Below are 14296 nucleotides of genomic sequence, written 5' to 3'. Positions count from 1 at the left end.
TGGTAAAGATTGATATTTATTTCTCATCACAAATAAAAAGAACCATGCTTACTCATCACAGAAAGAAAAAAAAAGAGAAGCGCTCAGTCTTTGTATCTTTACCGACCTCGGAGTCGGGAATGTTTTTTCAGAATGTGAATAATAGCACTCTATGAAGATTCTTTAAAAAAGTCCAAGCCTATGCCCGTACACTGAAGCCCCCAACCCACAAACCCCACAACCTGTACCCACCTCCACCCCGCTCCTTTGTCCCTCCCCGAACGATGATCACAGCATTACAGTATTTGAGTGGGTTAGTCTGAGGTCTCTCAGTCCCCAGAAGTCTTAATAACCTGGAACAGTGTGACATTGTAGAGCACCTGATGTCCATTGTTCCAGGTGTACAGGACCCTCTCCCTGGGATTGTAGTCCATCATGGAGATGTGGGAGTATTGATTGTGGAAGGGGATGTCTGTGTACTCATAGCTTGATGTGTTGGTGTAGTAGGCAAAGTAGATCTTGGCTCCAGCCAGGTGCGAGTTGGTGACGTAAAGTGTACCGCAGATCATGAAAGACTCTCCAGCACTGCGCTTGGGGAAGCCTGTGTCCCAAGTCTGCAGCACTTCCAGACTCTGGGGCTCCAGGCGGCTGATGACAATGTTCCCAGCATTGGGGATGGTGGTGTAAACAGCCCAAAGGCCATTCTCATCCGCCATCAGGTCGATGTCAGAGGAGCCACCCCAGGAGTAGGGAAAGGTGTTGTTATAGCCAGCCCCACTCAGGCTGCGCTGCACCAGCACACTTCGAGAACGAAAGTGGTACTTGATGATGATGTTGCTCTGGTACTTGTTATAGAATAGTGAACCATTGTAAACCACGTGGCCAGTGCCTGCCCAGGGGTGGGGCAGCAAGTGCTGCACAAAGTTCTGGCCCTTCATGAAGTCATTCATGGTGCGGTATTCCAGGACCCGACGCCCCTTGAAGTAACCATCCATAGACCACACCTGTGAAGAGAAGTAAAAGGAATCTGTGAGGGAAATTACACACACTATGCATATAATTAAGTTAAGATAAGTGAATATCTTTATTGCCCATGAATACAGTTACTGCACATGTAATCATTCTGAATCTTGAACCATGTAACCTTTAACTGAGAGAACTTTATCCTGATTACATACTGAAGTACTATCAATGTAACAGAAAGGTTCGTGGAATGTGTATGACCAAAGATGTCTTGGTCTTTGGGAGTGTGAGCAGAGAATTTGTTCACTGTTAACTGTTTAGGAGGGCCAAGGTTAAAATGGTGTGTCAGAAGGTAGCAAGATTGCCACAGTACCTTAGATGGGAACAAAACCAAATAAGGATGTTTACTGGAAGAAGCAGTGTTAACAAGAGGGAAGCGTTCCACGGTATAAAAGGTGTGAAAAGTTTTTTATCTATGTACATCCTGCAAACTAACTTTGTGCTGTGTACCATGCTCTGAGCATTAATACAGTGTGACAATACTGTAAGAGATTTTTGTCTTGTTCCTCTTTGTCAGACTGGAATTGCAAAATTGCAACGACAATTTGGGGGCTTGTCCAGGATGCTGCTGGTGAGGGGTTTCAAAATCGCCCTAGATTCAGAGTGTCTATCTCTCCTGAGGACGGCTCGTAATCGACTCCAGGGGTGAGAAGAGATTGCTGGGGTGATGGGGGGAGGGACTGTGTAATACGGCATCCCCTCAGAAGAGGACACAGTATTGAAGGCTACAAAAGGTGCCTTACGGTAAAGAGTGACATTCCGTAGGGGTGACAACCCATTAAATGAAATAATGAATAACATCAATGAATATCAGGTCTAGGAGATCTCTTTTTGCTAGGTGAATGAGTGACTGCAAAATGACAACAAAATGGGAAGAAGTCATAGCAAACCTATGAGTGAAAAGTCTGATCTAATGGGATGTGCAAAAATTATGTGTGAGAAACATGGTGATGACTCCTGTAAACAGCTATCTTTGTGGGTAAAGTAAAATTTGGTTTTCTTGAAAATGGTATTTTGAGTGTGGGTCACACACAGAGACTACAAGATAAATTGGAGAAATATGAGAAAATGAAAGATAAAAGTAAAATTGACCAGAAAGCATTTATGATGTGGGAAACTGAGCCAGACACAAGAAACAGACAGCACAGTGGTGAACAGGGGAGCAAGGGGGGGGGGGGGGGGGGGGGGGGGGGGACTAAACAATGTCCTCAGCTCTCACATTCACAGAAAGAACTGGATCTGCTCCCTGCCTCAGCTGCACATTAGAGACACCAGCTCCCGACCACCTGTTATCCATGTTGACATCAATCTCCCTCCCAACCTATACCCAGAGTTCTCAGTACAGGTGGAGATGGCCGCAACGGGACCCAACACACCAAGCCAAGTGTCTGCTCCATCTTCACATCAGCAGAATGTGGATGAGGCTGCTGCCACATCCGCCCTACCAGGCAGCCTTGGGTCTGACACATTCAGTCCCATAGCCAAGAAAACGAGATCACAGGATGTCCTTACTCTTCCGATGATTGAGATGCCTAACCTGAGAGCAGAAGAAGATGCACTTATATATGTCTACAGAACCTAGACACCAGGCAAGATGTGCTCAGTGGCCAACGAACTGCCAGATTTAGCCACATGAGGAAGGGCTGCAGTTGCTGAAGTACTGTTGCACAGCAGTACAGACCCAGTTCGAGACAAATCAGAAATCTCCTAATACACTGCATAAAACTGAGGTGGGGCAGAGTTCAAGACAACTGGCCAGAGACAGACATGCATTATGACTGGGTATCGTTAACATGTGGAGGAACTCTGTGACAGACTTAAAACAACTTTCCCCGTCACCATGAGATGAGGAGCAATAAAATACTGTAAACAACGGCCTGGTGAAACAGTGTCCGATTATCTGGTGAGATTGAAAGAAGTCTTCAAAGAAAACAGTGGTATGATGCCACCAGTTAACTCACTGGATGACTGCCCATATGAACAACAACTAAAGAACTGTTTCCTGGAAGGCATAGATGAACGAATTAACAACCAGATACACCAACATTGTGTAGGCTTGGACAGGGGACGCTTGTCACTTGTCCAATATCACTCCATCCATACTGAGCAGAAACTGAGAATGTCAGAGAAAAAAGGTCCATTATATATTATATACTGTGGTACACTCTCGTCCTCTGCTTGAAATGCCCAGTAAAATCAAAGTAAGGTATTTATAGATATTGCTGGTCCTTCTAACTTCACAATGTGCAAAGTTTCGTGTTGGTTTGTCATTTAAAATCCAAGCAAGCTGAATCATAGTTATTATCACTAAATCTACAGTTCTTCTGGCCAGTGTATGTGCATGTGCTGCAATTCCTAAAATGAAAGAAGATGACGAAAAATAACAATAATGTTATATTTTCCAAATATAATGTTGGTGTGTAGGCATGTAGGCATTTGCAGCACACCAAAGGTAAACATGTACTCCACTTACAATGCATCCCTATACGCATCCCTAGTTATCAAATTGTATGGTGTAGTGTGTTGATGTGGCATATGTGTGTATATGAGATTATATGTACACGTAGGTGTGGCGTATGTTGCACTAAATCAGGTGCAGCATACGTTACACACGTGTGCCCTGTCAATTTGTGTGAACGCCCCATCTAAATGGAACGACCACCGCCATCACATCACACGTGTGTAAAGTCTGTGTGTCCACTGAGAGTCTGTGTAAATTGTTGCCATGCGTTCAGAGGTTTGTTCAGATCTTAGACGTCTTAAGTAGGTGCTAGTGAGACGTTTGACATTAGTTGGCTGAATCGTTTGACACCTTATAGAGTCTGATGAATGCACCCCTAACACCACACACACACACATACGCACACACCGACACACAGATACAAAGAAGAATGACAAAAATGAGTGGTTTTGAAGTTTTACCTGAAATGACTCTAAAGGTAGCAGGCAAAAGTATTAAATTTCTGGTTGACTCTTTTGAAATTGTAGCCCAATTTCTGTTATAAAGCAAGATGAATGTCTGAATCCTCCAAAACTGAATGGTAGATACATTCATACTATGGGAGCAACAGGCACCACAGTGAAAGAATCATACACTACGCCGCTATTTGTAGTCACAGAAGATGGGGATAGAAAAGAAAAAACACATTCCTTCCCCTTTTCTACATGTTGCCCTGTAAATCTGTTAGCTTGAGACCTAATGTGTGCTTTAGGGTTGATCTCGTATTGTACAGAGGAAGAACAGTGTACAGACTTCCCAGGTCAATATGTTCAATTAGGGCATGGCACGCCACTGTACATGAACCAATGGGACCTATTACCCTTGGGTCCCAGGCAAATAACATCAGATCTGCTTGAGAAAGCACACACATACAGACAGGCATCTGATTCACACTGCACAGTCACAGTTAGTGAAGGAGCAGACACAGAGTTTGAGAAGCACTGGTTTCAGGAGGGGAAAGAAAGTGACTTAATGACTAGTGATCAGATGTATTATACAATGATAAAATGTGTGCATTTACAGTGGTGCCAACACCCATATAGCCCAATTCTTTAATGTACATAACTCATCACCACACGTGTCTCTGGCTAGAGCACACAATGCGCAATGGAAAGATTTGGGAACATGGGTGGCTTAGTGTTCACAAGATTGTACATGGGAGGATAAGGGAGAAGGAATTCAATATTCATCTCGATTGAAAACATGCAGAAAGCCATTTAAGAGCACTTTTGTGGGAAAACGAACTGTGCATTCAGCACAAACTGCTGAATTTAAACGAAAGGGTTGGGGAAATTTTTCTTAGTTAGACATTGACTCACCAGAGATGCAAAAGTGCCACAAAAGATAAGGGCTGAAGATAAGTGTGATGTGGGATTAGTTAAAGGGGCTGTCAGAGTGGAATTGCAAAATTGCCACGACAAATCCCAATTTTGAAGAGAGTACAAAACTAAAAGAGATAATGAGATCTAGAAGTTATGGAAGAATATTGTTGTGTTATAAATATACAGTATGAGAATATTGTGAGTGATGTTTCATTATAGCCGGTGGCGATGCCCTGAGTAAAGTAAGCATGCTGTGGATATGTGGTGAATATCTCTTTGTTTGAATGTATGCCTTTATGCAGTTGTGCATACTTGACTGTGTGTGCAGAACTATTGATCTCTGCTGCGCGTGGGAGTGAAGATGTTGCCTGTGCTTTGCAGTCAACCACTGCTTGTGCTCCTTGCCCTTTCCAGTCCACATTTACAGAAAATAAATCCATTTAGCAGCTCTATCTTTTTTCCTCAAGCACTCTCAGCGGATCACTCCACTGACATGGCCTCTCTCTGGCTGCATCTCCCATCTCATTCCCTCAGTGTGTCTGCTGAGGCACAGTTCAGCGTTTAATTGATTCAATTAAACTGCAGTTGGCTTAGATATTTATTTTGTCCTTAACATATCAAGGAGGGCTTTGCTAAAATGTAGCTCTCATTCTTCTGATGCTCCACCCATCGTTTTTTTCTCCCCTTTCTCTCTTTTCCTGTTCTTGTCGCCTTCCCAGGTGTAAAATGGGCACTTTTCTTCAATAACAATTCCAGTGGGGGAGGAGGAAGGGTATAGGAGGAGCTTGGGGTGGCGAGGTACAGGAGCTGAATTATGGAGAAGGGGAGATTATAGAGCATTAAGCATTGTTTCTCCTCTGCTTGCTAAATGAGTCCCTAGAGCTGAGCAGGAGGCAGGAGCTGAGCCAGGCCAATGCTTTAGCACATTAAGACCAAGCTTTTTTTTTTTTGCTGGTCTGTTTTGCTGTTTGGCTCCTCAGCGACAATGTTTCCCAAATATGATTATCATGATTGGTGCGGGTGTTTATACAATATTGCTGATGTATCTGGCTATTAATACAATCAGTTATTGATCTAGATTATAATGTGATCTCAGCATGTCAGGTGATTAAAGACAAAGATCAAGGCATTCAATCAACGAAAATGACCTTTTCTGTCGACAATATCTATTTAGCCTGCTATGATTCAGGGTGGAGATGAAAAAGGCCACTCTCATATTTCCTCTTAAACTTCATCAGTTTCCATTCTCCCCTTCAGATGGCTAATAATCAACTATTCCACTGCCACCACTCCCTCCATTCACTAGGCTCTGCCAATCCCCCTTCCTTCTCTTATCCCTTGTGTCTCTTTTTCGCTGCTCTTTACCATGTGCCTACCCATGCGAAACGACATGTCATCTCTAATCAGCTGAAGCCATTACTATATCATCTGCGTCCAGAGCGTCTCAGCACACTCCTGGTAATTACCTAGGTGATTTAGAAAACTTTTGCCCAAACAACTCATTCATTTCTCCACTGATGATGAAGTGATTAATCAGCTGGAGTTGCAGTGACAGAAGGAGACAGGGAGGAGGGAAAGAGATGCTATCCATCAGTGACTCAGTTTTGCATCTCATTTCTCTCTCTCTTTCTCTCCTCCTCCAGAGCTCAGAAGAAGTCCTACTCAGGCAAAACAGTGAATCAGTCACTGAAGTATCATGACAGTGTTTCTGTGAGGGATATTTTTCCACTGAGCAACTGACAGAGTTCGGCCTGTTTTTGACAATGACTTTGGTTCTACTTTATCCTCTGTGTTTGTTGGACTACAAAGTGAGTAGCAGGGATTAAGAGCCTTACTCTGTTGTCTGAGCTGGGGATCATGGTATCTGTCATCCAGGAACCGAACCTTGACCCTGATGCACGTACTGTGATGGGATTACTGACACCAGTGAGCTTCCCACAGCCTAGAGGTCAACGAGAAAGAGGCAAGAAGGCATACAGATTTATGCATGTGTACATGAACATATACACTGACACACAGAATGTCATTTTACTAGGATCCTATATTTTGTGCTAGGTACGTCCACTTACAGCTCATCTGAAACATGGTGTTCCACTAGGCTTGGTTTTAAGCCCCATATATATTCATTTTTTTTGCAATTTAAGGTTTCCATTTAACATTATCTGTAAAAATTATATAATCTTTTCACTTTCAGATGACACTCACATATACAGTATATTCCTAAAACTGGGAGATTTTAGCATGACCACAGTCATAAATATTGCAAAAAGGATGTAGATGGGTTTATTGATGAATGCCACCATTTGCAATTTTACCAGGGGTGCAAAAGGTGTAATTGTATCCACTACAAGTCAGAGGGAGATAAAGCATGTTTGGGGTTCGATAGCATTGGATCAGAATCATTTCATATCCCTGAAAATTATTTTGATTTAGCTTTCAACTATTTTAAGCAGCAAAAGTTTTGAGAAGCCTCATCATTAAGAGCTAATACAAATGAACACCAAAAAAATATAAAGACCTTTTATTACATACAGTATTTCCTATGACTAGATGAGTGTTTTGTACAATGACCTTTGTTCTTTCTGTTTTCAATTGTGGCTCTTCACTAAGCACATTGTATTGCATTTTAATATGTGATATAGAAAAATTGATTAAACTATTCATTGAACGATATTGCCACTAATGTGTATTTTATTCTGTACATTTTTTTTACAACAATTTGTAGAAGCTATCTGGAAATATACAGTATATACACCTTCCCATTCCCTTGAATGAGAAAGTATATATATATATATATATATATATATATATATATATATATGTATAATCTATGTAGTGGTCCTCTGCTCAAACCCAATGGAAGACAGTAAGAAGACACTAATGACCTAAAGGCTACATTCATAACTGCAGTCTTTTTCTGTTAAGTCATTGGTTTATGTATGAGGGATTTTGTAAAATCATCAGTTTAACCTAACACATTACACGAGAGCACAATCAATTATTCATTCAGGCTTTCTAGGCCAATTTTTCTTAAGTTATGCAGATAATTCAAGCACTGAGCAAAGTGGAAATGTTGACAATGTACACCAGAACTTTGACCATCAGTGATCTTAATTTAGTCAATAATTTATTTCTGCATTGTTGTGGTTAAACCTCTAATTGGCTAAGTGCTGTAATGATATTTGACAACGAATTTCAGATTAAACATTCAATGACCACCCACACACCCACCCATAACCATTTGCATATATTTTATACCTAGTTTCTGCATGCAGGAGTGGAGCCTGGTCTCCAGCAGCAGGACTCTCTGGCGCAGTTCCTCATAATCGTAAGCCCCCATCTCTTCTTGGATGGCCATCAGCACCAAGGACAGATTCCTCACCTCCTCTCGTAGACGCAAGATCATCTTGGCATCGGCTTTGTACTGTTCCAGCACCGGCAGCAGGGGGAGCAGCTGGGTCACCTTGTCTTTCAACTCCTAAGATAGTCATCGCAGAGAAAGAGACACGGAAAAGCAAAGGGAGTCGAGAAGATTAAATCCTGGGAGAATAAAGAAGACAGGGAATGAGGTCGACCATGCTAGTCAGTACAGGGGATTGTGTGCAGAGCAACTACACCTTCAATCTTCAACTGTTGCTTCTAATTCATAGCTCATCTCTCAATCAGGAGCTCATATCGTAGATGGATGCTGGTTCATCTGTTTGACCCTAATAGCACGTGAATCTATCATGTGACTCACAGTAGAACTGCAGCAAAGTATAATGCACTGCGATTACGTATATTCCTGACTTCTGGTATACACATGAAATTGGATTTTCCTTCCTGGGCTTTATTATAAATGACTGTGTACATCACTTCCTCAATTAAGCATAAAGCAAAGCTACTGTCAATTGTTTGTTTTTTTTTTCTTATGCACATTGATGCTATGTGTGGAATAGAAAGCCACTGAATTTACATTTCAAATTCATCCAAATGCACGCTTGTTTGTCTGAGCTGTTTCAGGTGATTACATTTTCACCTACAGTAAGGAGCATGGTCCCGCTGTGTGTAAATTTGGTCTGTGACTCATCAGGTATTTAAAAATGAAAAGAACAATGTGTCCTTAGGTAGGGGTGCAGGAAGCAGCAGGAAAGCCAGGCTGCCTGCTTGGAAGGTAGAAAGCTTAAGAGAGAAATAGGTGTATCAATAAAGTGTGGCCGCCACAGGAGGGGCTGTTTCCTCCTTGTTAAGGTTTATCGTAAATCTAGTGATGGAGCAGCTCTCAGCCCTGTGGCGCCACATCATAAATCTCATTTTCTCCTTTTCAAGCCACGAAAATTCAGTGTCGTTAATCTCCCATGCTCTGCCATCGGCAACTTTGAGCTGCACGCATTCATCAGCCAACCTGCTCTGGTCAAATCCAGCTTTCTTTTAAAGACTTTTTTTTATTGGATTGTAGATTTGCATTCAGACAAGTTCTGGGATGTAATGCTTACCATTCTGCATATGTTTTGTCATCTCAGGCTTTACTGATGAATTGGCTAATTTCACAAACATCTTCATTACCTCCATTGGAATGGCTTTCATAAAACACACTGAAAGCGAAGCACAGCCATTCATGCTTGTCCCTGTGCTGAGGCAAGGTCCCAATGGTAAAGCACACTTAACATTTATCAAGGCATCTTTTAATCAAACTATTTTATGGTCCATCTAATATCTGTAAGAGTGTGAGAAATGTGGAGAAAGCCTGGGCAAGACAGCCAGCTGACAGGAAGACAAAAAGGCCCACTGATAATGGCAGCTGAGCCATAGCTTGTAGAGAGATAAGGTAGAGATAAATGTGAATATATGTGCCTGTTATCTAAGAGCAGACACCAGAATGTTAAGTATATTGGATGAGGGCCTGAGTGAAGAGAGAGAGAGAGAGAGAGAGGTAAGGATATAAAGAGAGGAATACAGAAAAATCACTCTTCATCTAGGTCCAGGAGTTTAATAATTCAGGAGCATGTGAATTTGCTCAAATTTCCTCTGCACATGACTTAGTGACTCAGAGAAAGGTTTGGAATTAAATTTGTGTGCATATGCAGCAGACTATCGAGAATCATACAGAATTGTGTCGTCTGTCAAGAACAAATGAAATTGGAATGCATCTGGCAAAGTTTGTGTACCCATGGAGCGCAGTGCAACATCTAATAGTAACTGAATTCACTTGACAATAACACACATACGCACTGTACTGGAAGTGACAGACGGCCAATTACCTGAAAGCCCTTTGGATTGAGACTGCGGGGATTTTCAGAGGCCACCTTCAGCTTTCCATCCACCACTTTCATGAGACCCTCAGTGTTCCTTACGTACTGTAGATCTCTGTACGTCCGCAGGTCCAGCACCTCCATTGACTGGCTAATGTTCTGAACCTGTGACACACACACACACACACACACACACACACACACACACACAGACACCACCGAATCCCCAGGAGACACACACACACACACATACACACACGAGCACACAAGAATTCAGTTTGTAAATGTTAATCTTACAGAAATAGATTTTTCACAATCATCCATTTCTCATCGTGCAGCTCTAGCTTGCCACTAGAGCTGAAATGATTAGTCAATTAATCGATTAGTCAGTTGACAGAAAAGTAATCTGCAACTATTTAATCAATAAACTGTTTCAGTAAGAGACAAAAAATCTCAAAAAAGTGAAAAACAAAATACGACAAGCTCTTGGACTTTGAGAAATGGGCATCTCTTTCTATTTGCTTACAGTCCACAAACAATTAATTGATCAACTGAGAAAATCAGTTGATTCATCAATAATGAAAATGATTTTTAGTTGCAGCCCTTGGTTGGCATCTTCAGTTCTATGCTATAATGAAAGACAACTTGTCACATCTCATTCAGTGTCCACTCCATGGATCAATGGAGCTGATCAATGGATCAGTGCTGTGACCTCACAAAAAGAGGGTCCAAGGTTAGAAGCTGACTGGAGCCTCCAAGACTTCCAGTGTTCGTTTTGGTTTTCCACAAATGCCGGTCTGGTATATTGAAAACTCTCAGATGCCCACATGTGTGGATGTCTTGGTCAGTATGTTCTGTATACTATGGAAGACATGTATGAGTCATATAAACACACACTTAAATAAAATATAAAATGTACAGAAAACAGAAAGCAAACAGACAACGATAAAAACAAAGCAAAGAAGAAGGAAAAAATAATTAGAGTAAACAAGAAGGGTTGGTATGTTTAAAAAGCAACATAGTTGTTCAGAATCTACCGAGGTAATACATAAAAATACACAATAGAAGTCATCAGGTTCCACTTAGATGGACAGTCAGCATATAACTATCCTTTTTTCCACAAAACAGAAGTGTAGAGTGCCTAGTGCCATTATGACAGTGCACACAAGTTAATGGATACATACAAAATGTAATGCAAACAGAATAAATCTCATAGAAGAGCATAAATGCTGTCAAGTTGATGTTTATTGAATCTCAATTCTCAAAGGACTCAGCTTTGCACTATGTTTAATTTTTACTAAGTACTCAGCTTGCTCACTCTTTGACAGCCCACTCTATTGCTGCATAACCAGCCTACTGTTTCATACACCCCCACATCTCCTGCACGTTGCACTGAACTGGCCAGAAATCATCATAACATTGACAAATGTTTCAGGTCTGTGGTGCATGTAGGAGACGCACACGTACATATGTCCAACTATCCACACAAACAGACACCCACCCACACAGACACGCGCGACTGAAACTCCAAGCACACAGAAGATATTTATTCAAATCACTCCTAACAAAAACAAAAACGGTCCCAACTTTCAAAGGTCAGCATTTGGCATGAAGTCTGTTTTGCACCAAATGCTTAGCTTGCCTACTCTCTGGCAGCCCACTCAATTACTTTGTGTCCAGCCTACTGTTTTCTACACCCAACTCTTCTCCCACGTGCCTCATGAACTGGCCGGGGAATATTTGGTCAGAAAAAAATTTCTTCTCCAAATAAAACATATTAGACACCAGTACAGATGGAATAGTTGGAGGAATGAGAAAGAGTGAAAAATTTTCACCAGCCTGGATGCTAAACAAATGCACTGTCACCATCCTCCTGGGCTGTGATGGCAGTTGGGATCTTCCATCCTCTGAGCTATGGTAACTGATCCACATACACACATACACATACACAAGTCATTTCACGCTTTCTTCTGGCCACATAAAATGCTCCACACCCTCACACTCATCAGAATCCAATCAGGCGCAGTTGTGTCTGCCTCATGTCCACTGTAATGACTCACTGTGTCCCGAATCTGAAAAGTGTGTTTGTGTGTATGCATGCTTTTACATGCACATGCCTGACTGTGCCCTCCCATCTAATTTTATCCCATCTCAACTCAGTCAGTTGCACAGAGAGGTCAAAGGGGGATGAGGTGTTCAAAAGTCTGCATAGTGAGCAATCTCACACCACCTTTGGGGTCAGCTCTGCTTTGGATGGCATTTTGTTGGGCTTCGCAGAAAGATGAATAGAGGCTTTTGCACAAGGCTACTTTAGATTCTTTGAACAGATGGCAGTTTTGACTTTCTGTGTGAGGGAGAGCCTTTGTTTCATTTTGTTTCTTTATTTACACATATAAAATTAAAAAAAAAAGATATAATATATAATTTGCAAGGGAATGTGAAAGAATATTGCTTAAAAACCCTCCAGGGGGTTGAAAAGTGGCATTCTCCAGGCAACATATTACAGGAAATAATTACAGTGATGTAGAATACACAATTTGATTGTATCTATTTTTAGTGCATACATACATAGTAAAAACAGAGATGTAGTTAGCATAGCACTTAACAAAAATATTTTCCATAAACACCCATCTATTACACAAGTACAATGAATCAGTCATAGTCATATGACACACACACACACACACACACACACACACTCATATCAAGAATACTAATTCACAATACATGCACATATATAGAAGCACTATCATTAACAGATATGACTTAGAGTTTTCATAAGACAAGAAAGATAAAGAAAAATATAAACACAAATAATGAAAAGAAAAAAACATATTCATAATAGGCCTTTGGACTTGTATGACAAGGAAAATATTGGTTGGACCCAACTTTTATAGGCAGCCCATATGGAAAATATTGGTTGATTAAGAGTAGTGATTTCAAGGCTCTTTTGAACTGCTGTGAAGACAAATTTTAAAAATGTAATGGCAGAGAATTCCATATTTTGGACCCTTGGTGGAATATACTAAACTGAGATTGGGAAGTACAGGTATGGTGGGGTCTAAGGAGACAAGAGGTATGAGTGGAGTAATTATAGAATTGATAGTTGTATGCAAATATGTTTTACTTTTTAAGGAACTATGAACAAATTTACCAATCTTGAGAAGGTTCACTTGATAAACACCGAGGACACCTAAATGAAGAAATACAAGCTGAGAGGAATTTCTTCAATGTACACAACCTATTATTTTTAAAGCTCATTTCTGAAGACAGTATATGGGCTCAAGTTTGATGAGTACTAGCCCAAGCTATATTACAATAATTAATATATGGATAAACCATAGAATAATATAACATAGTGGCTACCTCAGTATTGATCAAGTGATGGATTTTGCCTAGTACTCTACATGATTGCCTAGGAATCATGTAGAACGCACATTAGTTATGTTGATGTCATTGATTACAATTTTACACGATGAATTAAAAATCCCTGATTTAAGACCAAAAAAGATGAAGCTTCTTTTTAAACCTTAAGTGATAGTTTGTTAGACTTAAACCAAATAGACAGTTTACTAAGTTCTTCATTTAAAACCTTAATGACGGTGTCAGGATCTTTATGTAAATAGAAGACACTTGTGTCATCTGCAAATAAAATTTTAGACAGCTTGTCTGAGACATTGCAGGAGTCATTAATATATATCAAAAATAACAAGGGCCCAAGAATTGAGCCTTGTGGTATGCCGCCGAATATGGGAAGAAAAGGAGAATTGATTTTATTATAGGATAAAAACTGCTGTCTGTCTTTTAGGGTAACTGGTGAACCAGAGCAGTACAGTGTTTTTTACTCCAAGATGTGAAAGCTTCTAAAGAAGAATATGGTGATTGCCTTTGATAAGTCTAAAAAATACCTAAAGTGTTTTCCTTTCTATCTCTAGCTTTGTATATTTCATTAATTAGGTGTGTAAGTGCAATATATATTGAATGTCTCTTTCTAAACCCATACTGATGTTTATATATAATATTGTACTTATTAAGATGTTTGATTAATCTTTGATAGATGAGCTTTTCAAGTACTTTTGAAATAGTAGGCAGGATGGAGATGGGTCTATGATGGTTGAAGACAGCTGGGTCATCATCTTTATAAAAAGGAATAATCTATTTCTAGTTCAAGAGGAACAATTCCCTTTCCCAATGAAAGATTGAAAATGTGAGACAGAGGTTTCACAATGTACTCATGGATG

General features: G+C 40.6%; 1 protein-coding gene across 3 annotated transcripts in view; it reads right to left on the bottom strand.

Annotated features, from left to right (window-relative positions):
* Positions 1–247: 247 nt before the first annotated feature.
* Positions 248–14296, bottom strand: part of olfm2a (olfactomedin 2a) — a 51709-nt gene continuing 37660 nt past the window's right edge. For all 3 annotated transcript variants that reach the window (XM_042393025.1, XM_042393024.1, XM_042393026.1), the window contains exons 3-6: positions 10065–10220; positions 8083–8302; positions 6660–6766; positions 248–983 (exon numbers count right to left, since the gene is read on the bottom strand). In XM_042393025.1, the coding sequence (XP_042248959.1) occupies positions 309–983; positions 6660–6766; positions 8083–8302; positions 10065–10220 (1158 nt within the window). In that variant the 3' untranslated portion in view covers positions 248–308. The remainder of the gene's footprint in view (positions 984–6659; positions 6767–8082; positions 8303–10064; positions 10221–14296) is intronic.

This window comes from Thunnus maccoyii, chromosome 18 (genome assembly GCF_910596095.1).
Source record: "Thunnus maccoyii chromosome 18, fThuMac1.1, whole genome shotgun sequence".
NCBI lineage: Eukaryota > Metazoa > Chordata > Actinopteri > Scombriformes > Scombridae > Thunnus > Thunnus maccoyii.
Note: the sequence above shows the minus strand (reverse complement) of the source record. Positions and strands in the feature narration are given on the sequence as shown.